A 25,111-nucleotide genomic window follows, 5' to 3' on the forward strand; every position below is an offset into this window, starting at 1 on the left:
GGGAGCCCCACTTGCCAGGCTGCTTCCCTTGCTGCCCCTCTGCCCTCCCTGTGGGACACCAGCTGTGGGCAGCTTTGTGACCGGGCTCTGGGGTGAAGTTGGCGTGTGCTGCCCATATCCTCACTGTACTTTGCTCAGGCTGAATATCTCACCCTGAGTAACAGCGAGACACACACAGGAATCCTCTGTCACAGCCCGAGTGCTCTCTGGTTAGAGAAATCACTAATTCTAACGTTCACTATATTGCTGTATGGGAAAGTCTGTCCAATTGTGAAATGTTGAATCAACACAGGAAATACTTGGCTCCAATGTTTCAAAGTAATAGAACTTTCTCACTATAGATTTGCTAACGTTCCCCACATATGTGCCCCACTCACATTCCCTGCATCAAAACTCTGGAACAATCTTCCTCTATCCCTCTGCCTTGCCCCTTTTCCTTCCCTCCTTCCCTCCCTCCTTCCCCGTGTTCAGGTCACCCCTGCAGACCTTCCTCTTTGACCGTGCCTACGGTCACCTACCCCCTCTCTGCCCCTGGCTTGGTGTTGTGCTCCGCCACAGTCAAGCACTCTGGGACACTAGCCTGCATGAGGGACCCTGCGTAAATGCAAGTTGTTGTTGTTGTTGCTCACATGCACTGCACTGACTCCTGCCCCTGTGTGACTAATGAGGAGAGAGCTGTTCAGCCGGTTCTGATTGTGAGCTGTCTCCCTCACACTGTTGCTGTTTAGCCCGGAGCTCCGGGGCTGAAAGGTCATCGCTCGGATATTGCACACTTCTCTAATTAACCTGGTGTCAGCCTCTCCTAAAGTACCGCACATCTGCTCTGAACATTACATTCCTGCCTTGTCTGCAGCTTCCCCTGGGGCAGGGAGGGCAAGGGTTGGGGCAGAGCCATAGGGGCTGTGTGAAAAATAAACTGGTTATATTCAAATGTTCCTCCGCACCCGTGTGTTTAAAGGGGTAGAAGATTGTGGGTTGAAGCCTGAACGTTGGTGACTGTGAGCTCACAGACTGGGCTGACACTCCAGGTTCAGTGCTAGGGAGCTCAGTGTTGCCAGAGGTGCCATGTTTTGGATGAGACTTTAAACCCAGATCCAGTCTACCTGTTTAGGTGGACATTCGCTGCCAAGCAGTTTGAGATATTTCCACATGACAGCACTGTACAGGGAGGCCTGACCTGCAATTAAAAGGAATGTCACATGGCGTTCTCCTAATTCCCTTTTCAGGATACCCCTCAGTTTTTCCCCCCACCCAGAAACAGGGTTTATTGTTGAACGGACCAGAGGAGGAATATTCCCAGAGTCCTGGGCATCAGCGGACTGTGCAGTAGGGAACATTGCCTTTAATGAAAGCAGAAGGTTCTTAGAGATTCGGTTCAACTGCGGTTTAAAGAGGTTTTAACCTCCTTTAATCCCATCACTCGCACAGGCTGGTGCTGGTGATCAGGGCTCTAGTGGCCGCTGTCAAGGTAAGTGACAGGGAATTTCCTCTCACCTCTCCACGGTGGCTTGAATCGCTCAAACACTGAACCGCCTCCGGTGGCAGATGTGCAGATTGGAGGACTGTGTGTGTGTGTGTGCCTGAGCTGCACTTTTATGGCTTCTGTCGTTATCATATGGAATCCTTGGTTTCGTAAAGCTCGCGTAGAAATACAACACTGAATTCCCCTGACAGCCGCTGGTACAGTGACCTGCTGAGGAATCCATTCAAACACTGACCTCCCCCACCCACCCCAACCACCCCCACCCCTACCACAAGCCTTGGCTCTTGCCGCCAACCTGCACCTCGTACTCTCTGGAATTAGGTAAGCAGGATACCTCTCCCCAGGGAGAGGGTACGGATTCCATTCCAACAATCTATCTCTGGGCCAGGTTTGATTCCCTTACTCCACGACGACGCTTTACCGAGCAATAAGTAGGAACACGGTTGTTAGTCGATTGGCGGATCGCTTTTCCTTCCAAAAAAAATTGATCACTTCAATCCACGACTGTTTGTGGGACGCTGCTGTGCACAATTGGCTGCTGTGTTTCGCCCACAATATATACAGTCAATTCACTTTACAGTATATTCTGTGAAGCGCTTTGAGATGTCTCGAAGATGTGATCAGGCGCTGTATCAAATGCCAGGATTATTATTATTTCCATGTGTAGGTGAGATGCATGGAAATCTCAGTTGGGTTTGGAGACTCTTAGTACAGTGACGGGTTTCCGTGTGTCAGACACCCGGCTGGTCACGGTGACGGGTTTCCGTGTGTCAGACACCCGGCTGGTCACGGTGACGGGTTTCCGTGTGTCAGACACCCGGCTGGTCACGGTGACGGGTTTCCGTGTGTCAGACACCCGGCTGGTCACGGTGACGGGTTTCCGTGTGTCAGATACCCGGCTGGTCACGGGGATGGGTTTTCGTGTGTGTCCGACACCTGGCTGAGGTGCTTTTGCTGTGTGTACAAGTTCGGACCTTGGTTTGCCTATTATTAAGTGGGGCCCAGGTTGTTTACTATGGATTTCCCTGTGGTTAATCCTCTGCCTTTAGTGGGGGGACCTGTTCTGTCAAATTATCAGATTAAAGAGAGGTGCCAGTATTGGGTAATCAGAGATCGACTCCGGGCGGGGGCGGAATCTCTGATGTTTTAGAGCAGTTTGTGGCAGAGAATCCACATCAACAATAACAAATACCATGTACATAATATTTTGCTGGTGACCCTTCAGGAGGGGAGCGATCTGTATCAGCACCACCCCCACCCCCCCACCCCGGTACACTGATCAGCTCCAGTCAGGTTAGATATTTACCAGCAGTGAAGTAAAAGTGTAGCCGTATCTCTGGGGGGATGTCATCTTCGGTTTAATGGGAAGAGGCTGTTCAACCAACCACTCCCCCCCGAGACTGAGACACATAGACACACACACACACACAGACATAGACACACACACACACGGATTCCAGACTGGACATTGAGACATTGTAGCTGAAAGCACCTGTGTGTACTGTGTATGTGTGCTGTGTGCGTGTATGTGTGCTGTGTGTGTGTGTGTGCTGTGTGCGTGTATGTGTGCTGTGTGCGTTTCCTGCTCTGTGTGTGCGTGAGCACGTGTGTATGCGTGTGCTGTGTGTGTGTGCGCGCGTGAGAGTGTGTGCTGAGTGGTGTAAGTGTGCTGTGTGTGTTTGCTGCTGTGTGTGAGGGAGAGAGGGTATGTGTGTGTTTGCTGCTCTGTGTGTATGTGAGGGAGGGAGAGAGTGTGTGTACGTGTGTGTTTGCTGTTCTCTGTGTGTGTGTGTGTGTGCGAGGAAGAGTGTGTGTAAGTGTGTGCTGTGTGTGTTTGCTGCTGTGTGTGAGGGGGAGAGTGTGTGTGTGTATGTGTGTGTTTGCTGTTCTGTGTGTATGTGAGGGAGAGTGTAATACCCGTCCAGTCATTGGCCAAAGTCTAACATAAAAGCTCGTCACCATTCACGTGGAATCAGCAAACAGCCCGAGTCCTGGGAAGTTCCCGATACAGCGAGTGGGGAGGAAACCTGTTGGATCACATTCTCGAGGAGTGAGACAGCCTCCGCAGTCTCAGTGAGATAACAGAGAGAGAGAGAATCGGTTGGTTACCCTTTGCCAAGAGCTGTGTCCGGACTTTGAGTGTCTGACAGCGGGCAGTGAGGGGGTTAATGAGGACAGCGCGTCCCTGACTGACTGACAACAGCTGTCGGCAGCATTCAAGCGGCACAGTCACACACACACAGACACACAGTCACACACACACAGACAGACACCCAGAGACACACACACACACAGTCACACAGACACAGACAGACACCCAGAGACACACAGTCACACACACACACAGACACTCAGAGACACATACACACGCAGACACACACAGAGACAGCAAACAGACAAACATACAGACACACACACATCCAGAGACAGACGACAGCCTGAGCCTTGGAGCCGGACTCTCGCCTCGGCCCCGGGAGCCTGAGTGAGTGGGGAGGGAGGGAGGGAGGGAGGGAGAGAGGGAGGGGAGTGAGGGGAGGGGAGTGAGAGGAGGGAGGGAGAGGAGAGAGGGAGAGAGGGAGGGGAGTGAGAGGAGGGAGGGAGAGGAGAGAGGGAGGGAGGGAGAGAGGGAGGGGAGTGAGAGGAGGGAGGGAGAGGACAGAGGGAGGGAGGGAGAGAGGGAGGGGAGGGAGAGGAGGGAGGGAGAGGAGAGGAGAGGAGAGAGGGAGGGAGGGAGAGGAGAGAGGGAGTGAGAGGAGAGGAGGGAGGGAGTGAGAGGAGAGAGGGAGGGAGTGAGAGGAGAGAGGGAGGGAGTGAGAGGAGAGAGGGAGGGAGTGAGAGAGGGAGGGAGTGAATGAGTTTCTCTGTTTCTGGTCAGTGATGATGATTTAAGTTGCAGGTTTCAGGTCAGGAGACGCCACAGAGACAGAGAGAGTCACAGCTGAGAGCAAACCTTATATATACCGTCTGTGCGATTGAGTTTTCCATGAAATGGGAAAGTTTTGTTGAACAGCGCATTTCCCAATAACTTTGTTGTTAACTTCCCTGAACTCGTCTCCCCCCTCCACACCCCACACCCCCCGGACTGTCTGTGTGCGCCTCTCTGTACCCGTGTGTGTGTGTGTGTGTACAGTAGTGTGTGTGTCTCTCTCCGACTCTCTGGGACCTGTCAGGTAATAAATAACACGTTACCGCCCGTCAATACAGTGAAGCCTGGGCTGCAGCCCCCCCACCCCCAGCCCAGCATCAGCCCCGGGGGGACACGGCGAGAGCCCGGGGTAGAGGTGGCGGGTGAGCTGAGGGGAGTGACTGATCACCAGCCTGAGCTCTGTTCTGAGCGGTTGGTTCTAATGTTACAGTCAGTCTCACCGGGAGGTGTTTATTTACAGGGAATAATAATTGTGGACTAATGGGGGGAAGGGACGGTTAGGGGGCAGTGAGAGACAGGGTTAGGTGTCAGTTCCTGGCAGCGTGGAGCTAACGTTCCTCCCACAAAATACACAGTCACTATATCTTCTGAAGCACTTTGAGACGCCTCGAAGACATAACGAGGTGCTACATCAAATGCAAGGATTATTATTATTACTATTATTCCTCCCCCTGTCGCAGCACGGCCTCTCACAATCACTTTCCCGGGTACGTGTTGTGGTCGTTGGGGGTGAGGTGAGGCCCGAGGAATCAGGTTTTACAGCTTTAAACAGTGTTGTATCCCCATATTTCATTATCCCTCATTCCCAGGACCTTCCTGATGCTCTCATGCTTCAAAACTTGTCTCTCACTCTTCCTTCCTCATACTCTACAGAACTCCTCCCTCCCTCCCTCGCTCTCTGCCCCCACACCCCTGGGCAAGCTTGCCTAACTGGAAGCATGATCACTTATTGCCCTCTCTCTCTCTCTCTCTCTGGGGTTTAACCTCCATGTACTGTGCTGTATGCGCTTGTGTTTGGTGTTGGGGTGTGTTTGGCGGTGTGTGTTGGGTTGCGTTTGGGGGCTGTGTTGTGTTTGGCGAGGTTAGCTGGGTTGGGTGTGTGCCGTGTTTGAGGCAGTTAATCAGGTTCAGCGGTGTGAAGGGCAATTCTGCTACAAAGAACAAAGCAGGATTGTTCACATTCAGAATGGACAAACAGCGGGAACCAGTAACCAACTCAGATACTGTAATAGGAGGGAGGGAGGGAAGGAGGGTGGACATTCTGTAAAGAGGAGAGCGAATGGGTTGGAGAGACATCTTCATCTGCACCGCTCTTGTGAGCCTCAGTGAGAGGCTCCCCCATAATGCCAGTGTCGGGTTGGGTTCACACTGCCGATTATCGCTAACTACACAGAGAGACAAGGGTGGCTGTGCCCAGGTGAGGGGAGGCAGACACCAGATGCCCATCTTGTGTCTCAGTCAGTCACCTTACCCTCAGCTGAGAAAGACAGACACAGGCCTTGCCAGGGTCCTGTAGGAACAAGCCTGATGAGGAGAGAGAAGGTGTTGATGTTGAGCAACAGTTCCTGGCATGACTGACATGATGCGACGTGTCTGTGGAGAAATTCTCTATGTTGCCTTGCCATCAGCTACCTTCCAAGCGATGGCGAGGACTTGTGTGTCTGACAAGCTAATCTGAGGGCAAATGGAGGCGCTGGAATTCTTGAGGATCTGAATATTCCCCGGTGTCTAACCAGCTAAAACTACAAAGCTTTGCCCATTGATATCATTGTCTGGCAAGTTTTCCCACTGCTTGTCCATTTAGGACCACCCTACCCATTAGGGCTTTGGCTTGTAGGGTTAATGTTTTGGCAGAGGAGGCTGATTGGCACATGTGTTGTCATCTTATCTTCTTTAGTGTTAATCCCACCCTCCCCTTTCATCCCCCCGCCCCCCCCATTGACCTACCCCCATTGACCTGCCTGCTCTGTGTCCTAACCCGGGGAGCAATGATAAACGGAGCTGATTGTAATTGTGTTTCTCATTAACAGTGAGATCAGAGTGTGCGGCCCGCAGGCCTGTCACCCCACCCCTCTCTCCTCCCCCCGCGGGGAGCATGGACCCCAGGGCCCAGCGCGTGGCCAGGTACAAAGCCCAGAGACGGCGGGAAGTGGCTGAGAAGTTAGCCCACCTGCAGGAGCCGGTCCTCGTCTCCTGCCCAGCCCCCAGGAGGGAGACAGAGGGCCAGCCTTTGGGAAGAGATTGCTCTGGGGTAGAGAGTGCACAGGACAAGCAGCGGCCAGCGCTTCCCAACCCCCTGGACTCCGAGAGCAACGGGAAGAGCAACAGGAAAACTCCCCCGCCACCCGGGAAGTGGGAGAGCGGGGATGAGGGGTGGACGATAGGGAGAAAGTCCCAGCCTGGACACGGTGACGGTGAGGGAAAGCCGTGCAGCGCTGCCCTGGAGGGTTGGTGCTGCCCACAGGGCTCGGACCTGAGTGAGAGGGAGACCCCGTGCCCCCCGTGCCGGGCCAGGTTAGAGCTGAGCGGAGATAAAGGCTCGCGGGCACCAGCCCTCTATCTCCTGAGATCTGCCTGGTTGGTTTGTGCTCCCAGACCACAGATCACTCATTGCTGCTTGTGATGGTTCCAACCGGTTGCACGTGGCTTACCTGTAGTTCACACACTCGCACACAGACACTCTCACACACAGGCACAGACACGCTTACGTACACAGACACCCCAAATAACATTCAGAACTAGAAATGCAATCTGCCTTTCACTGTGGAGTTTGGGAGAACAACACCTTGAGAAGCATTCAGAAACACAGTCACTAAATCTTACAGGAAAGTCACTTTGTGACAACTGAGCGACGCGAGAGTCTGTCTGTACCCAATAAAGCGAGGGAGGGAATGTGGAGCTGACCGCCCTCCACACTATCACTGTCCGAACAAACAAGGTGATAAGATTGCCTTAATAATCCCATCCCAACCTGAACACGCACTGTTAAGAGGTTATCGGTTTTTATAGAGGTTGAAACACTGCGTGTTCCACAGTCACTGATAGTGCCTCGCACTCAAAGCTACATTATTGCAGTCTCTCTCTGTCTCGCTTTCTCTCCCTGAGGAAAACAGGAACAGGAGGAGGCCATTCAGCTCCTCGAGCCTGTTCCACCATGTTATAAGATCATGGCTGATCGGTACCTCGACTCCAATGACCCGCCCTTGCCCCGTATCCCTTGATACGCTGACCAAACCAAAAATATTTCTCTTACAACAAGAAGAACCTCCCCCACCACCCCCTTCCTCTTCCCTCCCTCACACTCCCTCTCTCTCTCTCCCTCCCAGCTCCGGCAGGAGGACAGTGACATTAAGGCTGGATTTAGCCAGAGCGCCCGAGGCAGGGGGTGACTGGAGCCCGGGTGTCAGTGGGACAGACACGGAGCCCCTCGGCTCCCGGCCCCCAGCCCTGATCCCGAGCTCGAGCGAGACACTGCCTGGGGGGCCAGCAGCAGCTTCATGTCGGTCTGTTCTGAATATTTGATCATTAATTATTAGCGGTGTCGGGAAGATTTTAGTTTTCGCTGAGTGTGAGCGGCGGCGAGTGTGAGCGCGGAGAGTGTGAGGGGCGAGTGTGAGCACAACGAGTGCATGTCACAGTGAATGTGAGCACAGTCATTACACTTTACGCTTCGCAACGACTCAATGATGTGATGAGGCGCTGTGTCAAACACAAGTAACATTATGGTTGTTTCTCTGAGTATATTCTGTGTGTGTGACTGAGCCTGTGTGCTGTGTGTGAGACTGAGCCTGTGTGCTGTGTGTGTGACTGAGCCTGTGTGCTGTGTGTGTGACTGAGCCTGTGTGCTGTGTGTGTGACTGAGCCTGTGTGCTGTGTGTGAGACTGAGCCTGTGTGCTGTGTGTGTGACTGAGCCTGTGTGCTGTGTGTGTGACTGAGCCTGTGTGCTGTGTGTGTGACTGAGCCTGTGTGCTGTGTGTGTGACTGAGCCTGTGTGCTGAGCTGTGTGTGAGACTGAGCCTGTGTGCTGTGTGTGTGACTGAGCCTGTGTGCTGTGTGTGTGACTGAGCCTGTGTGCTGTGTGTGAGACTGAGCCTGTGTGCTGTGTGTGTGACTGAGCCTGTGTGCTGTGTGTGTGACTGAGCCTGTGTGCTGTGTGTGTGACTGAGCCTGTGTGCTGTGTGTGTGACTGAGCCTGTGTGCTGAGCTGTGTGTGTGACTGAGCCTGTGTGCTGTGTGTGTGACTGAGCCTGTGTGCTGTGTGTGTGACTGAGCCTGTGTGCTGTGTGTGTGACTGAGCCTGTGTGCTGTGTGTGTGACTGAGCCTGTGTGCTGTGTGTGTGACTGAGCCTGTGTGCTGTGTGTGTGACTGAGCCTGTGTGCTGTGTGTGTGACTGAGCCTGTGTGCTGTGTGTGTGACTGAGCCTGTGTGCTGTGTGTGTGACTGAGCCTGTGTGCTGTGTGTGTGACTGAGCCTGTGTGCTGTGTGTGTGACTGAGCCTGTGTGCTGAGCTGTGTGTGTGACTGAGCCTGTGTGCTGTGCTGTGAGCTGTGTCTCTGCTCCTGGCGGAGGTGGGTTCTGCTCTGTGTGACCTGACTCTACTTCACTCCCACAGGGACATGTTGCCGAACGCAGACACAGCCGCCCCCCAGAGTGTGCTGATACAAGGTCCAATTGGGTGGGGTCTGTGTAGGTGGGGGGATGGTGTGGGTGGGGGTATGTGGTGGGCCTGTGTGGCTGGGGGTGTAAGGGTGTAGGTGTGTGTGTGGGAGTGGGGCTGTGTAAGTAGGGGGGTGTGAGTGGGGGTGTGTAGGTGGGGGTGTGTAGGTGGGGGAATTGTGTGGGTGTGGTGGGCCTGTGTGGGTGGGGGTTTATGGGTGTGGGTGTGTGAGTGCGGGTGGGGCTGTGCGGGTGGCGCTGTGTAAGTGGGGGTGTGTGGGTGGGGGATGGTGTGGGGGTGTGGGGTGGGCGCTGTTACGCTGAACAGCTTAACTCATTGCTCTTTTACCTTCTGCAGAGGATGAGAAGATGGACGCGAGAGCAAAGCTGAGCGTCGCAGCAAAGATGTCTCTGTTTAAGGTCATTGTGATTTTGTGGAGTTTTGTGGCTGTCAATGTGATCATAAATACAACCAATTCCGAGGTTCACCCGACATGTGTCTGTCCACGAGGCTGTGTGTGTCACTGACGTGTTGTGTGTGTGTCTGTGTGTGTAGGAGCTGGAGAAGACCACGCCTGTGGAGCCTGTGTTGTTATCCCGGCCGAGGAGCAGGAACGCCGCTGTGGAACGCCGGCTACGGAGGCTGCAGGATCGATCGCGGACACAGCCGGTCACCACCGAGGAGATGGTGGTGGTCAACAGGTATGTGAGTGCGTGTGTGAGTGCGTGTGAGTGCATGTGCGTGTGTGAGTGAGTGCGTGTGTGTGTGAGTGCGTGTGTGAGTGAGTGCGTGCGTGAGAGTGAGTGAATGCTGTTGAGTGCTGAGTGAAAGACTTACAAAGCTCTTAGTTGTTGTTGGCTGTTGTGATTCTCTCTGAGGCTCAACGTGAGCGTAAACCATGTGAAACTTTACTCTCTCCGCCGCCAGCCTCCCCAGGGCACCGTCACCGCGGGGGCGGGGGCCGGGGCCGGGGGAGGGGGAGGGGGAGCAGAACGCCGAGCACAGGACGGACGAGAGCTCCAAGCTGAGCTTGCGGCAGAAGATGGCACTGTTTGACGGGCTGTGCCAGCCGCGGGCGGGGAGAGCCGGGCAGGAACAGGGCCGTCGCCACAGACAGGGCGGGGCTCGCTATCACACGCAGCCCATCACCACCTCCGAGGTGCAGCTGGTAAATACGCAGTATTGTTAACGGGAACCGTGCGGTTAATTCGCTGCCTTTAATCGACAGTGGATTTCTGTAGCTCTGGTTAGACCCCTCACCTCGCAAGCCACAGCCCCTGTAGCTCAGGGGTTAGACCCCTCGCCTCGCAAGCCAGAGGACCTGGGTTCGACTCCCGGGCAGGACAGGACGGCGAAATGTTGGGCAAGTTTCCTTACTCCACACTCGCCTTTGCTTACCCATCAGTAAGCAGGAACCCGGTTGTTAGTTGATTGGAGGATCGCTTTCCTGTGGGTCACGATCCCTCCAAAAAAAATAAAAAAAAATTGGTCGCTCAGTCCACAACTGTTCGCCCACAAAACACGCAGTCACTACACTTTACAGTATATGCTGTGAAGCTCTTTGAAACGTCTCAACGAGGTGATACGGCACTGTATCTTGCCTCCTTCAAGACCCATCTCAAGACCCTCCTCTTCGACCGTACCTTCGGTCAATCTCTTTCCCCCCCACTGCCCCTCCACCCTCCCCAATCCCGACCAACCGCAGCTCGGGGTCCGAAACACTGTCTGTCCAGAGCCTTGGGACGTCCTCCCCACGTGAAAGGTGTTTTACACATGGAATTTTGTTGTTGTTGTATCAAATGCTATTATTATTATTATAGATAACACGACTCTCCTGGTTTCAGCTGCAGAAACTTCCGAAACAGCCGATGCCAGTTTGTGCCGACGGGGGGACACAGACACAGGAGGCTGTGAGCAGCCCCCGATCGGCCCCGGGGAGTGAGCCCCAGACTGTGCCGGGTACCGAGCACACGGAGGGAGCTGCAGAGAGCAAACGACAGATTAAAGGCATTCTGAAACGACAGACACCAAGTCAGGACCCCGGCCTCTCGCCCACCACACCCACAGCGCCACTGGCACCTGCACCGGCACAGAGCAGCACCTCACCGGCCCCCCAGCTCCCGGCCCTCCAGCTCCCGGCCCCCCAGGTCCCGGCCCCCCCACTCCCGGCCCCCCAGCAGCCAAACCCCCAGCTCCCGGCCCCCCAGCTCCCGGCCCCCCAGCTCCCAGCCCCCCAGCTCCCGCCCCCCCAGCATCCAAACCCCCAGCTCCCGGCCCCCCAGCTCCCGGCCCCCCAGCAGCCAAACCCCCAGCTCCCGGCTCCCCAGCAGCCAAACCCCCAGCTCCCGGCTCCCCAGCAGCCAAACCCCCAGCTCCCGGCTCCCCAGCAGCCAAACCCCCAGCTCCCGGCCCCCCAGCTCCCGGCCCCCAGCTCCCGGCCCCCCAGCAGCCAAACCCCAGCTCCCGGCTCCCCAGCAGCCAAACCCCCAGCTCCCGGCCCCCCAGCTCCCAGCTCCCCAGCAGCCAAACCCCCAGCTCCCGGCCCCCCAGCTCCCAGCTCCCCAGCTCCCGGCCCCCCAGCTCCCGGACCCCCAGCAGCCAAACCCCCAGCTCCCGGCCCCCCAGCTCCCAGCTCCCCAGCTCCCGGCCCCCCAGCAGCCAAACCCCCAGCTCCCGGCCCCCCAGCTCCCAGCTCCCCAGCTCCCGGCCTCCCAGCAGCCAGACCCCCAGCTCCTGTCCTCCCAGCAGCCAGACCCCCAGCTCCCGTCCTCCCAGCAGCCAGACCCCCAGCTCCCAACCACCCAGCTCCCGGACCCCCAGCTCGCGGCACAGACGGACAGCGAGCGGGAGGAAACCGTAGGAGAGGACTCTGAGCATCACAGAGAGCGAGGGGACGGAGGCGCGGGCGAGTCAGGGGCAGCCACAGTGACGGGTAAGAGATACCGTCACCCACAGGGACATCACGTATATTTGGCACAGCCCTGCTGAGGGTTACACACACACACACACACACACACACACACAACTGCCGTCACTAAAACCCCTTTTCTTTTCATCAGAAACGACAAACTCCGAAGTTCTGACACAAAACGATGTCACAACACAACCAGGGTCACATCAGCCCCCGTCTCCCCCATCCCCACAGCCCCTCTCCCCCTCCCTCTCCCCCCCACACCTCTCCTCCCCCTCCCACTGCCCCCAACTGCCTCTCTTACTCTCTCCGTCGCCCCCACTCCCCCGCATCTCCTCCCCCCCACACCCCCAATCGCCCCTCTCCCCACAGCCCTCCCCCACACAAGTCGGGGAGGTGCTGGGAGCAGGGAGTTTGGTGGCTGGGAAGACAGTGACTGGAGGCAGCAGCGAGGAACAAGCAAAAGCCGAGGTTGACGGGGAGTTATCGCAGCAGCTCCGGACAATGTTTGTGAACAACAGGTAATAATAATAATAATTAATAATCATATAGCAATAATATAATAATACTCTAATAATAAGCTTCATAATATAACAACAATATAATTAATAATAATCATGCTTGCATTCGATACAGCGCCTTATCACGTATTTGAGACGTCTCAAAGTGAGAGGGGGGTGGGGGAGCGGTGGGGAGATTGGGTGGGGGGGAGATGGGGAGGAGGAGTGGGTGGGGGGGGGCGGTTGCGGGGTCGAGCGGGTGCTGACCGCTGGCTGTGTGCAGGCAGAGGGAGCAGGCGAAGAGGGAGCAGCGATGGAGGACTTCACTGAGCCGCAGTAAGAGTGAGCCGGGCGGCCGGCCCCTCGCACAGCGATACGCGCAGCTCCAGGAGTGCGAAGACGCCTGGAAAACAAAGGTAACCCGAGATCTGGGGCTATTACTTCCCGGAAAGCCATCTGCCAGCGAGGAAAATTGCCGAAGGTTTGGCCCTGTCCTGCCTGGGAATCGAACCCGGGTCCTCTCGCTTGGGAGGCGAGGCCAGTAACCACTGAGCACAACTCTTGCCTCAACCACCCTCCCTGGTAAATCCCTCCCCCCACCCCTCCCAACACCCCTCCCCTCCTCACCACCCCCCTTCTCACCCTACCCGCCATTAATTACCCTCCGGGTAAAGAAATATTTCCTGGTGTCTGCTGACACCGTCCTCTGCTGCCCTGACCCCGTGCGTCTCTGAGTCTTGCTCGGTGTTTAATTGGGGTCAGTGATTGATTAATCAGCTGCTATCACACTTGTCCTCTATCGCACCTTTCCTCCGGTCTGTCTGCACATCTTCATGCTTTCCTTCACTCTGTTACTGCAACACGTGTGTAACACGCACACGTAACACCCTACGTGCTCAGCCGGTCCTTTGCTAAACTCTCCTTTCTCTGCTCTGTCTCTGCCTGTCATTTGGCCTAAAGCAGGACGATGGAGGCTCAGACGGTACAGAGTGTCTACAGCAATGGGTAAGGGCAGGAGGTCAGGGAACCCTAACGTCTTCATTTCTGTGCTGAATATTTGTGCGTCTTAGTGCTAAGGGATCTTAGCTCCATTATGTGTATGTTAGACCCGTCACTGTGTGTGTATTACTGACAGTCACTGTGTGTTTGTGTGTGTGTGTTACTTACAGTCACTGTGTGTGTGTGTGTGTGTTACTGACAGTCACTGTGTGTGTGTGTTACTGACAGTCACTGTGTGTATGCTACTGACAGTCACTGTGTGTGTATGTTACTGACAGTCACTGTGTGTGTGTGTGTGTGTGTGTTACTGACAGTCACTGTGTGTGTATGTTACTGACAGTCACTGTGTGTGTGTGTGTGTTACTGACAGTCACTGTGTGTGTGTGTGTGTTACTGAGTCACTGTGTGTGTGTGTGTTACTGACAGTCACTGTGTGTGTGTGTGTTACTGACAGTCACTGCCTGTGTAACTCTCTGGGTCGTGCCTCTCCCATTGCCAGGCTCCTGTCTACTCCTCTCTCTATGTCCCCACTGTGACACAGAGCCTCCATGTTCTGAATCTCCATCAGGTCAGCGCAGCATCAGCATCGCATTCTGTTTTGGTTGTGTGGATATGCACGTGTGCGCGTGCGTGCGTGCCCATGTACATGTGTACATGCGTGTTGTTGGATGTTACCTCACAGCTGCATGTGCTGTAACTGAACTCACGGCAGCTAAACACAGCCCTCGAGCCGGGGTTTGTGCCACATTATTTGCTGCAGTCGTTAAATTGCAACATCCATCGCTCCGATTCTGACACACGTGCTTATGTGACCGTCTCCAAAGCCTGTTCGTTCTCTCCCTCCTCTCTTTCTGTCTCTCTCGCTCCCTCGCTCTCACACAGACACCCACACACACACACACACACACACACACACACAGAGGAGGGTTCAGTGTTGAGCTCAGTGCTGTGCAGGTGAATGCCGCCAGGTGTGTGGGTGGCGGTGTGTGCACACGTACATGACGGTGACGGTGTGTGCACATGTACATGACGGTGAGGGTTTGACGGTGACGGTGTGTTGATGACGGTGTGTGTTTGTCCACAGCGAGCGCGGACGGAGGTATCGGCACAGCTGACAGTGGAGGAGAGGAAGCGGCTGATGACCAAGCGGGAGGAGGAGTGGAAATGTCAGGGCAAAGGGGCGGCAAACGACTCGGGACAGTTCACAGTCGCCGGCCGCATGGCCAGTAAAGGTCCGTCCATGTTCCTCTGCCCCCCCCTCCCCCACTCGCTCCCTCGTGTACCCAAACCACCGCACAGGCTGACTTGTGTTGTATGCGTCTGTGCGCGCGCATGTGTGTGTGTGTGTGCACGCGCGTGTGTGTGTTTGTGTGTACCTGTGCTCGGTGCTGGTGACTAACGTGCCTGTGTTTGAACGCAGGCCTGGTTTCCCCCAGTGGGCGTGAGGAGCCAGCCCCCACCTTTAAGAAAGTTGACCCAGCGGCCGGCACCCTCAGCCCCCCCCTGACAGGTAGGCGTTTGATCTTCAGGGATTCACTCACTCGCTCACTCGCACGCTCACTCACTCACTCACACTCACATTCGCTCGCTCACTCACTCGCACACTCACTCACGCGCTCACTCACTCACGCGCTCACTCACACGCACATTCACTCGCTCGCTCACTCACTCGCACACTCACTCACGCGCTCACTCACTTGCGCACTCACTCGCGCACTCAATCACTCGCACACTCAACACTCAATCACTTACACACTCACTCGTATGCACACTCACTTGACACTGGTTCCAGTGTGCACAAGTGCATGAGTGTGAGTGAATATGAGCAAGTGCAATTGAGTTGAGTTGTACTGAGCCCCAGGTTTGCTCTGAGCTGTGGAAATGGTTGAATTTACACTGTTCACAAATGGGCCGATTGGGATTGGGAATAGGTTTGGAAATGGGATTGGATTTGGGAATAGGATTGGGATTGGGAATGTGAGGTGATCGCCGTTATGATGCCTCCCGATGGTTCCCGCAGAGATCGCCCGCCTCCCTGACCAGCCCGTGGAGAGCGACGAGGGTCTGGACAAACTGGAGTCTTTCCTGAACCGGCTTCACACCAAGAGTAAGCGTCTCGTTTACCACCTTCACCTCTGTTTGATCTTCAGTCACCTGCTCGCACTCCTCCGCTTTCACACTCGTCCGCTCGCACTCATCTGAGGGGCTGGTACCATCCAATACATGACCCGGACCATCCCCCTCGGCACTGGTTACTGCGGTAATCAGGAGCCTCGTCCCTCAGGAGCCTTGGCTTCTCCGAACCAATCATTTACAGTTGAGACAGAGTGAGAGAGAGAGCGCGAGAGAGACATGTAGCCCAGGGAGGCCACCGCTGGCACTAACCCTCGCTGTGTGTCACAGCTGCAGGTCACCGGGAGACGACCCTGGAGGTCACAGCACAGACGGTCAGGGAGGTCATGCGCCCAGACGATGAGGAAACGTTCTGCAGGTTTTACCGTCCGCCATCAGCGATGGTCACGGGCAGCCCCACGGACATCAGCCAGAGCTTCGACCTGATTCTGGACAGCGGCTCAAACAGGTACGTCTCGGGGATTGGCTCAGTGCTAGTTACCCCCAAAATCTTGCTGCGTGTGTTATAATGAGCTCTGTATTGACAGGCTGACGTCAGAGATGGCGGAGCACAGGCGCTCGGTGAGGCCGTTGAGAAGGACGCAGTCCTCCCGGAACCCTCTGCGAGCGCTGGCCGCCCGGGAGGACCTGCGGCAGGAGTACACCGAGCTGCGGCTCAACGTGGCAAGCGTGGAGGCCGAGAGGATCCGAGCGGAGAAACGTGAGTGCAGCGAGAGACATTCCACTCCCCGCCGCCTGCCGTTCTCTCCCTGGCAAGCGACAAGCTGCCCTTGCATCCTGCGCCCACCAGGTGGTAGCCTGGCTATGCCGGTCGCACTCTCTCTTGCCTCCTGAGTCCGAAGATAATAATAATAATAATCCTGGCATTTGACCCGGCGTCTTCGAGACGTCTCAAAGAATATACTGTAAAGTGTAGTGACTGTATGTTTCGTGGGCAAAACGCGGCAGCCAATTGCGCACAGCAGCGTCCCCCACAAACAGAGAGATTGTGCGACCAAATTATTGTTATTATTGGACTGCGATTGTGGTTGGGGCTGAGCGTGGGTTGTTGTGCAGTTAGTGACGTGTGGGGGGGGTCTGTGTGTTGACAGTGGCCAAACACTCAACGTTCTCGGACACGGCTCTGGCTGGGCTGGCGAGCAAGGAGAACTTCCAGGAGGTAAACCTGCGCAGTGTGCGGGGCTCAGGAGTCCCCTCCCACCACCACAAGGTCACGCTGATACAAGTCAAAGGTAATCGCTTGCTTCTCGGCCTCACCACGGCGTTCGGGGCGGGGCTCCGAGCGGGGAAAGGCTTCATAATATTGGGGGAGGGGCACCGGGGAGGGTGTGTTGGGCACCACAGCACAGGACTGTGGTGGGTGGGGTGGAGGAGGGTGGGTGGGGGCAGGTAGCGCCGTTTTCCAATACTCTCCTGGTAATGGTTATCACATAGGAATGGGAGGAGGCCATTCAGCCCTCAAGCCTGTTCCGCCATTCTATGAGATCCTGGCTGATCTGGACCTCAAGTCCAATGGGTCCCGGCCTTGTCCCATATCCCTCGATCTGCCGACCTCACGAACATCTCCACCTCAGTCGAGTTTGAGGCTCTTTTGACAGCGATCTCGCCACCTCCGTGTTGAATCACACTGGTTGCCCCCCCACCCCCATCCCCGCCACCCCCACCCCCCGTCGGTGAAACGCTGTTTGCCGATCGGCAGTCCTATGTTTGTGGTGGTCTCTCCGGCAGGTCGCCGGCATGTACAGAGCCGCTCGGTGGAGTCCAGCGCCCACTCCCTCAACAGCGGCGACTGCTTCCTGCTGCTCGCTCCCCGACACTGCTTCCTGTGGGTGGGCGAGTTCGCCAACGTGATCGAACGCTCTAAGGTTAGTCACTCGGCAGCTCGGCACCGCAGTTACCTCCCAGGGCTGTGCCGGGCACTGGCTCTCCTCGTGGCTTTACCCGTCTCTCTCTCTACACCTGTCATGTGGTGTCCTGTTTCACTCCAGAAACCTCAAACCTTCTCTAACAACGTACCTTCATCTCTTTGCCAACGTCTCTGTCCGCACATGTGGCTCCCACTGGAGCTCTTCTGCTCTAACGCCGTTCCCTGCTCTCTCCCCGTCGTGTCTGTGCTGGGGCTCGCTCCCCCTACACTGGAGCTCTCTACTCTAACCCCATTCCCTGCTCTCTCTCCCCCCCCCGGTGCTCGCTCCCTGTGTGCAGGCCTCTGAGTTGGCCACCTATATCCAGAGGAAGAGAGACCTTGGCTGCCAAGCACCTCATGTCACGGTGATTGAGGAGGGAATCAACAGCGAGAGCCCACAGAGCCGGAAATTCTGGGAACTCCTTGGTGGCCAGACTGAATATCAACGTAAGAGGGTCACTGCTTACTGGGTCACTGGGTTAGCGGTTACTGGGTCACTGGTTACTGGGTTAGCAGTTACTGGGTTAATTGGGTTACTGATTGTTGGGTTACTAGTTAATAGTTACTTGGTTACTGAGTGGCCTGGACAGCAAGTTGGTGTTGACTGCCCTCCCGGTATGAAGGACATGAGTAATTTGTTGTTGTTGTTGTTGCTGTGGCTGTAGTTGCCGGGGAGCCGGAGGAGGACGAGGTGTACGAAGCCGCGGTCACGGAGACAAACTGTGTTTATCGTCTGCGGGAGGACAGACTGCTCCCCGACACCCAGGCCTCGGGGAGCGTCCCTCGCTGCAGCTTACTGTCCCCCACACAGGTACCCGTCCTCACTCACACAGCAGTGTGGGGGGAGAGTGTGAGCGAGTGTGTGTGAGAGCAAGTATGTGTGTGTGACTGTGTGTGTGAGTGTGTGTGCGTGTGTGTGTGAGAGTGTATGTGTGTGTGATTGCGTGAGTGTGTGTGAGTGTGTGTGTGACTGTGTGTGTGACTGTATGTGTGACTGTGACTGTGTGTGACTGTGAGAGCGAGTGTGTGTGTGTGTCGCTGTGAGTGTGTGTGAGAGCGAGTGTGAGTGTGACTGTGTATGTGTGTGAGTGAGTGTGAGCGAGTGTGTGTGCGTGTGTGTGAGAGAGCAAGTATGTAAGTGTGTGTGATTGCATGTGTGTGTCTGTGTGAGTGAGTGTGTGTGAGTGTGTGCCTGTGTGAGAGCGAGTGTGTGAGTGTGTGTATGACTGTGTGTGTGTGTCGGTGCTGACGGTATGTTGCCCAGCAGGTGCTGGTGTTTGACTTTGGCAGTGAGGTGTACGTGTGGCACGGGCGGGAGGTGCCTGTGGGGCAGCGGAAGTTGGCGACGGAGTTGGGGAAGCAGCTGTGCGGCGTTCCCTACGATTACAGCCGTTTCCCGGTCAATCCACTGAATCCCGGAGCCCGGCCGAATGGGGCCCCAGCGTGAGTCAAGCATTCGGAAAACCTTCGCTAACCGTCTGTCTACGGTATTCCTGTCCAGTCCGTGCGCTGTGCTCGGCATTCCTGGTGCTCCGTGTCCCATTCCCGGCATTTCGTGCACCGTTGCCGGGCTGCGCTTCTTTGCGCTGTGTTGACCTCACCGTAACTTGGCCACTGTGTTTGTGGTGTGTGTGTGATGTGTGTGGTGTGTGCATGCATGGCGTGTGTGTATGTGCATGGTGTGGTGTATGTTGTGTGTGCGCGTGGTGTGTGTGTGCGTGCGTGGTGTGTGTGTGCGCGCGTGGTGTGTGTGTGCGCTTGGTGTGTGTGCGCGTGGTTGGGGTGTGTGTGTGCGTGGTGTGTGTTTTGCAGGCTGGGGCCGGCGAGGCCAGGCTGGGTGACCTGCGTGCGTCTGGCCGAACACAACGAGACGATCCTGTTCAAGGAAAAGTTCCTGGACTGGACGGAATGTCGGGGTTCCCTGCATCGGGAGCCGGAGAGCGCCGGGGAATCAAAGGTAAAAGGGAAAGCGCCGCCGGGCGAGGAATTGATGGTGGAGGCGAACTGGGAACGCTAATCCTTTCCGCTTGTTCACCTGATCTCTGCGCCAGGGAGACCGGGAGCTGGAGCTGAGCCCCTGTGACGCCCGGACGCTCCTCCCGGGTCCCGGGAAGCCGCCGGGAATGCTGCTGGAGGGGGTGGATGTGCGACGAGGCTACGGCAAGGTGTCGCTGGGGGAGGGCAGGGCGGCTGAGGTCAGCACCGTCGCTGTGAGGGTCTGGCACGTTGCTGAATGCGAGCACCGCCCCCTGTCCCCCGAGAGCCACGGACAGCTCCACGAGGCTGATACCTACGTGGTTCACTGGCGATACACGGTGACCAGCCTGGGTACGTCTCTCCCTCTGGGTCTCTATCTCTCTCTGTCACTCTCTGTCTCTCTCGGGCACTCTCTCTGTCTTTCTGCTCAGTCATTCGCACCCCATCTCTCTCTGTGTGTCTCTCTCTGTGTCTCACTCTGTGTCTCTCTTTGTGTCACTGTGTCTCACTGTTGCACTCTGCAACTCTCTCACTTTATGTACTTCTGTCACTCTGTCTCTGTGCCGTGTCTCTCTGTGCCGTGTGTCTGACTGTGCCGTGTGTCTCACTGTGCCGTGTGTCTGTGCCGTGTCTCTCTGTGCCGTGTCTCTCTGTGCCGTGTCTCTCTGTGCCATGTCTCACTGTGCCGTGTGTCTGTGCTGCAGTTTCCCGGCGCGGTGCTGACCAGTGCGGAGCCCAGGCTCTGGGGAAGGAGAGAAGCTGTTACTTCTTCTGGCAGGGCCGTGCGTCCAGCACCGGGGGGAGGGCAGCAGCCGCGCTGGTCACCGTGGAGCTGGGGAAGGAGAGCGAGGCCCAGGTAACAGCAACCCCCTCGCCAGCACCGTCACCCACACCCCGGTTACTGCATCGCGCACACACACACGCATACTCCCAACTTAACCATATCCCGGCCTCACAACGGGGTGGGGGAAGGGTGGGTGGGGGGGGTGGGGGTGGTGCAGTCTGTGGATCTGTGTTACTCTAATCCCTGTTAATTTGATGGTCCCCAGGTGCTGGTGTCACAGGGAAAGGAGCCCCCCTGCTTCCTCCAGCTGTTCCGGGGAGCGATGGTGGTGCACGCCGGCCACAGGGAGGCACTCAGGAGCCCAGGTTTGCGTCCGTCACCATGTGGGGGTGAGGGGGCGGGCGGCTGTGCGGGTGGCGAGGTTGGTGAGAGGGGATTGGGGTGTGGAGCTGTGCCAAGTGGGGGATCACCCACTTTCTCCCTCTCTCTCTGTGTCTCTCCCAGGCCCCTGGCGGCTGTACCTGGTGCGGGGGGAGTTGGCCGAGGAGGGGGCGCTGCTGGAGGTGGGGTGTGCGTGTGCCAGTCTGCGGTCACGGGCATCGCTGGCGCTGGTCAGCGCGGAGCGTGGCCGCCTTGTCCTGTGGCACGGCAGCAAAGCCCTGCCCAGCGTCAGGGCCGTGGCTCACACCGCCTGCCAATGGCTGACTGAGCGGTGAGTGCCAAGGGGGCGCGGGGGGTGGGGGGTGGAGTGGGGGAGCATGGGGCTTGGAGGATGGTGCGGGGCGGGTGTGGGGAGGGGACGGCCGGATGAGCTCTGACATGCTCTCCGCTCGCTCTGTTCCCCGGCAGACGGCCCCGGGAGCTGGGGGAGTGGTGCCGGGAGGCGGTGTCGGTCACGGAGCTGGAGGAGGGGGCCGAGACGCCGGAATTCTGGGTGGCGCTGGGTCAGGAGAACCGCACAGCGTACGACTGTATGTTACAAGGTAACGCGTCGCTCTTCTGGCACCTCAACAACTCCAATGCCTCCCCACCCCTCCCACCACCACCCCATGCCCCCACGCGACACCCTGACCCAACGAACACAATCCTCTCCGCATCGGGAATGTTTCCCGGCCACCATCGCCCGGACAGGCACTGACCGGGATGAGCTGGAGACCTGCAAGTGAGCCTTGACTAAACGTCCCGTTGCTTCTCTCCCCCCCCTCCTCCCCCTCTCCCGCACCCCCCACCCAGATCCCGGGAGGTGTAACTTCACGGTGCGGCTGTTCAGGATGAGCGCGGCTTCAGGGCAGTTTGCGGTGACGGAGCTGGTGAGCCCGGTGCGAGATTCCGGCACGGTAACCACGATGCCTTTCCTACAGGAGGATCTGTATTGCGTCCCCCAGCCAGGTCAGTAATAACAAGGTGGTCGCTGACTCCACAACTGGGGGGGGGGACGTCGCTTTGCACAATTGGCTGCTGTGTTTTGCCCCCAAAATACGCAGTCACTACACTTTACAGTGAAGTCTGTGAAGCGCTTTGAGACATTGTGAAGGTGTGATAAGCCGTTGTATCAAATACAGGGATTATTATATTATTATTATATATTATGTTATTACTATTGTTGTTCTATATTATATTATTGTTGTTATTATTATATTATTATTGATATTATATTATTGCTATTATTGTTGTTATATTATTATTGTTATATTATTATTTTATTATTATTGTTATTATATTATTATTGTTATTATATTATTGTTATGTTATTGTTATTCTATTCTATTATTGCTATATTATTGTTGTTATTATTTTATTGTTATATTATGTTGTTATTAGTGTAACTGGTGCCGTGTGTTTTGGTACTTGTAGCTCTGTTCCTATTGGATAACCATCTGGAGGTGTATGTGTGGCACGGCTGGTGGCCGGAGAGTGAGATCACCGGCTCCGCAAAGCTCCGGTGGGACGCGGAGAGGAGGTGTGCCCTGGAGACCGCCCTGCAGTACTGCTCAGGTCAGACCCCCACCAACACCCACCCCACCACCCCAATAATCACCATTGACCTCCATCCCCAACAGCTCTGACTGAGATCTTTGTCTCCAACAGTGAAGAATCCCAACCACCCTCCACAGGGCTATGTGGTGCTGGCCGGCTCCGAGCCCCTCATCTTCACCAACACCTTCCCTCGGTGGGAACCCGGAGCCCAGGTACCCGTTCGCCACACCCTTCCCCCGCCCTCTCCTCCCCCGCAGCCTCTCTCTCCCTCAGCCTCCCCCCAGTCGCCAGGTACCCGCTCGGTCAGGACCTGCGCTCGCCCCTCCCTCTCTTCCCCTCACCTCCCCTCCCTCTCCTCTTCTCCCCTTCCTCGCCTCCCTCCCCCACTCTCATCCCCACCCTTCCCTCCCCCAACTCCGCTTCCCCCCATACTCCCCCTCCCTTGCATGATTGCTCTCTCTCTCGTGGTGGGTGGCAGTGGGTGAACCTGGGGGTGCACTATCTGCCCACGTAAATGTTGTGTCGTGTAGTGTAAGCCTGTGATTGCCCTCAGACACAGCAGGGCAAGGGGAGCAAGGCGGTGCTGGTGCAGGACGCCCTGAGACGCTTGTGTAAGACCCGGTACAGCCGGGAGGAGATCATGAGCAGACCTCTCCCCGAGGGCGTGGACCCCCACAGGCTGGAGACGTACCTGAATGATGAGGATTTTCTGGTGAGTGTGTGTGGGCGCTGGGCAGTGCCAACTTGGTGTCTGGGCACCGTGGTGGGTGTGGCCGGGTCTCCTTGGAGCTGAACTGGCTCCAAGGTGAAGGGCCGACCAGTCACTGGGGACAGGGAACCCTGCAGCCAAAGCTCTAACCAACGGCTGGGGTGGTCCTCGCCTGGCCAGGCAGCGCTCGCAATGGCCAAGGTGTGTGTGGGTTTAGCTGGTTAGACTCCAGCAGTTACCCCAACACGCACTCTGGGCTCCCCCCACACCCAAGTCTTGGCTCTTGCCCAACCTGCGCCTAATACTCTCCGGAATTCGGTAAAGCAGGATGTGTTCCTCCAGAGAGAGAGAGGGAGCGCATCCCATTCCAACAATCTATTGCTGGTATTGCCATTTGTAGGTGTGAGGCCTGGAATTCTCAGCTTGGTTTGGAGACTCTTAAGCAACGGTGATGGGTTTCTACAAGTGTCAGACACCAGGCTCGCCGAAAATAAATGTGCCCGTCACATTATACCAGGGTCCCTGGTTCAGGACAAAGCCTCACACTTCCCTCCTGCTTTTCCCTCACAGCAAATCCTGGCCATGACCCGGGAGGAATTTTACCAACTTCCCGGCTGGAAGCAGATCAACTGGAAGAAGAGTAAAGGCTTGTTCTGATCGGCCTCACCGGGAAGCTGGGCTTGTGTCATTGGTTACACAGTGCCTCAGCCTCAACCCCCATCTCTCTCTCTCTCCATCTCTCTCTCTCTCTCCATCTTTCTCTTCATCTTTCTCTCTTTCTGAGGTAACACTATAGGGACTGATTGCACTTTTTAAACAAACTTTCTCCCTGTTTTTATGCTAGGAAAATATTAAAAGTGGAAATGTTGCTGCTGAAATCCTGGGATTTGTCACCCCGATTGGTCTAAAGGGGATCGGGATTAGTGAGCTCCAGTCAGGGAGGGAAGCAGGAAGGGAGGGAGCACCAGCACAGACACCATAGCTCTGCGATTTCTGCTTATTTTAAGATTATTTTACTGCAGTCTGAAGTCTTTTATATCTAATAATCTTTTAGATCCCCTGGTTTACAGTGGGTGAGGTGGGGAGGGGGATATGGTGGGGGGGGGGGGCAACATGGGGGTGGGGAGAGGCGCTTGGGGGGGCAACATGGGGGTGGGTGGGTAGGGAGCGTATATTCCCAGGCACTGATTAACTCTCTAGAACCTGCCTATCTCTGCTCCCGGCACATCCACAGCCTGGAGCTGCCTCCCTCACCCCCTCCCTCCTTCCCTCATGCTGCCTTCTCCCTCCCTCCCTCCCTCCCTCCCTCACCCTCCCCTTCCCTCATCCTGTCCCCTCCCTCTCACTCTGTGCTTTACAATGTGGGATGAGCTCTTGCTCCCAGGATTGTCCCTGGCGTCCGTGTGCTGTTGTACTGTGAGCGCAGAGTACGACGCCAAACGAGTTGAGATTGTCTCTGTCTAATGTACAGTTTCACTTTGCTTTTACTGCCTTTCTGGGAAGTTCTGTATTAAACTGGATGGAAAAATCTGCTGGATTTTTGTTTCGGGGGTGGGGGGGCGTGGAGGGATTACTGGGGAAACATCGTGCTGTCACATGGCATCTGTGAGCTGGAGAAAGAGTTTGGGAAATGTGGGGGTGGTGTAAGGGCCTTAATAATAATAATCCCTCCAAAATCTAGATAATATATAGACCAATAATAAATTGGTCATTTTCAATCTACGACACTTTGTGGGACATTGCTGTGCGCAATTGGCTGTCGCGTTCGCCCAGAAATATACAGTCAATTCACTTTACAGTGTGTTCTGTGAAGCGCTTTGGGACGTCCTCCCAACGTGAAAAGCGCTATATCAAATGCAAGGATTATTATTATTATTACGATGACGGCAGAGAGACACATAGACAGGAGCCACCGAACAAAACCTTTATTGATCTGTACAAACACAGGCTGGTGGGGTGAGAAGGCACATTGGTAATGTGGGGGGGGGGGGTTGGGGGGGAGTGAGTGATTTACTATAATACAACAACTTGCCCCGTCACTTAGGGGTGACTTCCCGGAGCGCTTGAATACAAAATACAGACGACGGGAACACTGCAGGCAGCCCTGATGCTGAGCCAACAACATGAATGGGCGGCTGGCACGTGAT

At 55.9% G+C, this 25,111-nt stretch overlaps 2 protein-coding genes across 2 annotated transcripts; both read left to right on the plus strand.

Moving 5' to 3' along the window:
- Positions 1 to 6,368: 6,368 nt before the first annotated feature.
- LOC121850663 (actin cytoskeleton-regulatory complex protein PAN1-like) lies at positions 6,369 to 11,776 on the plus strand (the record flags this gene model as incomplete). The annotated part of the gene is made up of 9 exons (XM_042343464.1): positions 6,369 to 6,923; positions 7,736 to 7,912; positions 9,024 to 9,076; positions 9,426 to 9,487; positions 9,624 to 9,793; positions 9,996 to 10,236; positions 10,913 to 11,165; positions 11,216 to 11,319; positions 11,429 to 11,776. Coding segments are annotated over exons 1-9 (1,827 nt in total), but the record flags the coding sequence as incomplete, so codon positions are not given.
- Positions 11,777 to 12,373: 597 nt separating this feature from the next.
- Positions 12,374 to 24,057, plus strand: LOC103187741 (supervillin-like). The gene is made up of 25 exons (XM_042343282.1): positions 12,374 to 12,500; positions 12,763 to 12,895; positions 13,440 to 13,484; positions 13,978 to 14,046; positions 14,563 to 14,710; positions 14,899 to 14,988; positions 15,499 to 15,585; positions 15,882 to 16,059; positions 16,139 to 16,311; positions 16,703 to 16,843; positions 17,340 to 17,476; positions 17,817 to 17,964; positions 18,183 to 18,328; positions 18,785 to 18,960; positions 19,330 to 19,474; positions 19,569 to 19,845; positions 20,199 to 20,350; positions 20,544 to 20,643; positions 20,783 to 20,990; positions 21,128 to 21,261; positions 21,512 to 21,667; positions 22,133 to 22,273; positions 22,367 to 22,467; positions 22,809 to 22,967; positions 23,535 to 24,057. The coding sequence occupies exons 1-25, from the start codon at positions 12,484 to 12,486 to the stop codon at positions 23,619 to 23,621; spliced, it is 3,348 nt and encodes a 1,115-aa protein (XP_042199216.1). The 5' UTR covers positions 12,374 to 12,483; the 3' UTR covers positions 23,622 to 24,057.
- The last annotated feature ends 1,054 nt before the right edge of the window (positions 24,058 to 25,111 follow it).

This window comes from Callorhinchus milii, unplaced genomic scaffold (genome assembly GCF_018977255.1).
Source record: "Callorhinchus milii isolate IMCB2004 unplaced genomic scaffold, IMCB_Cmil_1.0 Scaffold23, whole genome shotgun sequence".
NCBI classification, from domain to species: domain Eukaryota; kingdom Metazoa; phylum Chordata; class Chondrichthyes; order Chimaeriformes; family Callorhinchidae; genus Callorhinchus; species Callorhinchus milii.